Consider the following 1472-nt stretch of genomic DNA (forward strand, 5'->3'; position numbering starts at 1 on the left):
CATAAGTATGTTGTTTTAAGGTTAATCCACACTACTTTTTTTTTTGTGCAAAATCTCGTTTTTACGCCATCAATGTTTTGTTTTCTCTCTTAAGATCTTGGTTTGTGGCCGTTCTTGGGTATTTAATCGACTGAAACAAGACAGCCTGGGGTAAAATGGAGCAACACGTGCCTGACGTTTGTGTTGCACATTCTTGCAAGGATATTCTAAGTAGTTGCTCTTGACAGTGCATGTAGGCACTCACTAAGAAGCTTGTTTGAGAGAGATCATGAAGAACATGACATCTGTTACACAACCAGATTTCTTCACCTTCACTGAACGATACTGCTACTGTCTTCCTATCCATGTTGTTCACACCATCATGCTTTGGTGATCTTCTTTCTATATTTTGTACCGTTTTTGTTTGCAGGTTGTGCTTAAAGGAGACCGCACCTCACAAGTTGTCCAAGATGACCAAGTCAAAGGACCCTTAAGGGTAAGAGACTTTTTTGGACACTGACTCTGCAGTTACTTCAAATCAACTTTCCTATAATGCTTGTTATAAAGTCTGGTTATTTCTTACTCATGCAACACTTATAAGAAGATAATGCTCAGTTGTAGCCATGCTCAAACTGAACTTTCTCCCACGCCTGTTAATACCAAATTAACTTGCTGTAAGTGTTTCTTACTGGCCAAAATTTTCATAATTTGTGATCAACACTGCACGTCATTCTGTCAATCAAACCTTATATACAAGATGAGCTTGTTTCAGTTTTCCTTACAATGTGATTAAAATCATGTATTGTTATAATACAGTAACTGGCCAAATGGCAACTACTTCATTTGTTCACTTGCCAAAGCCAATTTTTTTTCTCTCTCTCTAAATTGGCATTTAACATGTTAATTCTAAGTAAAAATGAATAAGTACAGTTAGGGCTCGATTGTTGTTGTTTAAAGAAACTGTACACCTTGTTCACTCTCTTAATTATAAGGCAAAAGTGCTCTATATTGTAGCACGTAGACGGTTTAATTCGAAATGAAAACGGTTTAAATTGCTTTCTATTTGTGCAACAACAGTTTATTGCATGAAAAGTCATAATGTTATGCATCTCTGGTCTCAGGTTGGCTCAACAGTGGAAGTGAAGAGCCCAGAGGGTAGACATAGCGAAGCTGTCATCAGCAAACTCACAGATGCCAGCTGGTACACTGTGGGTACGTACAGACATAGCTGACTAAATCTGCCTTGAGTTGCTCTTATTGGACCCCTCTCAGGCACTATAATTGATTTTCTGTAAACTAAACTTGCAATTTATACTTCAAAGTTTTTTAGTTTTTTTTTCTCATTCTCATTGCAGTTTTTGATGATGGAGATGAGAAAACCCTTAGAAGAACTTCACTGTGTCTTAAAGGCGAAAGACATTTTGCAGAGAGTGAGGTGAGGTGTTGAGGTGTCTGCATCATGTGACTTGTGGTTAACACTTGTCTATTTTTTT

General features: G+C 37.5%; 1 protein-coding gene across 1 annotated transcript in view; it reads left to right on the plus strand.

Moving 5' to 3' along the window:
• Positions 1-409: 409 nt before the first annotated feature.
• The window catches only part of LOC107578444 (AT-rich interactive domain-containing protein 4A-like), a gene marked incomplete at both ends in the record, with an annotated part of 6797 nt that continues 5734 nt past the window's right edge, over positions 410-1472 (plus strand). The window contains 3 exons of the mRNA XM_016264399.1: positions 410-475; positions 1101-1191; positions 1335-1419. Of these exons, the coding sequence (XP_016119885.1) occupies positions 410-475; positions 1101-1191; positions 1335-1419 (242 nt within the window). The remainder of the gene's footprint in view (positions 476-1100; positions 1192-1334; positions 1420-1472) is intronic.

The sequence above is a fragment of the Sinocyclocheilus grahami genome, unplaced genomic scaffold (genome assembly GCF_001515645.1).
Source record: "Sinocyclocheilus grahami isolate Dianchi unplaced genomic scaffold, SAMN03320097.WGS_v1.1 scaffold10273.1, whole genome shotgun sequence".
In the NCBI taxonomy this organism is placed as follows: Eukaryota; Metazoa; Chordata; class Actinopteri; order Cypriniformes; family Cyprinidae; genus Sinocyclocheilus; species Sinocyclocheilus grahami.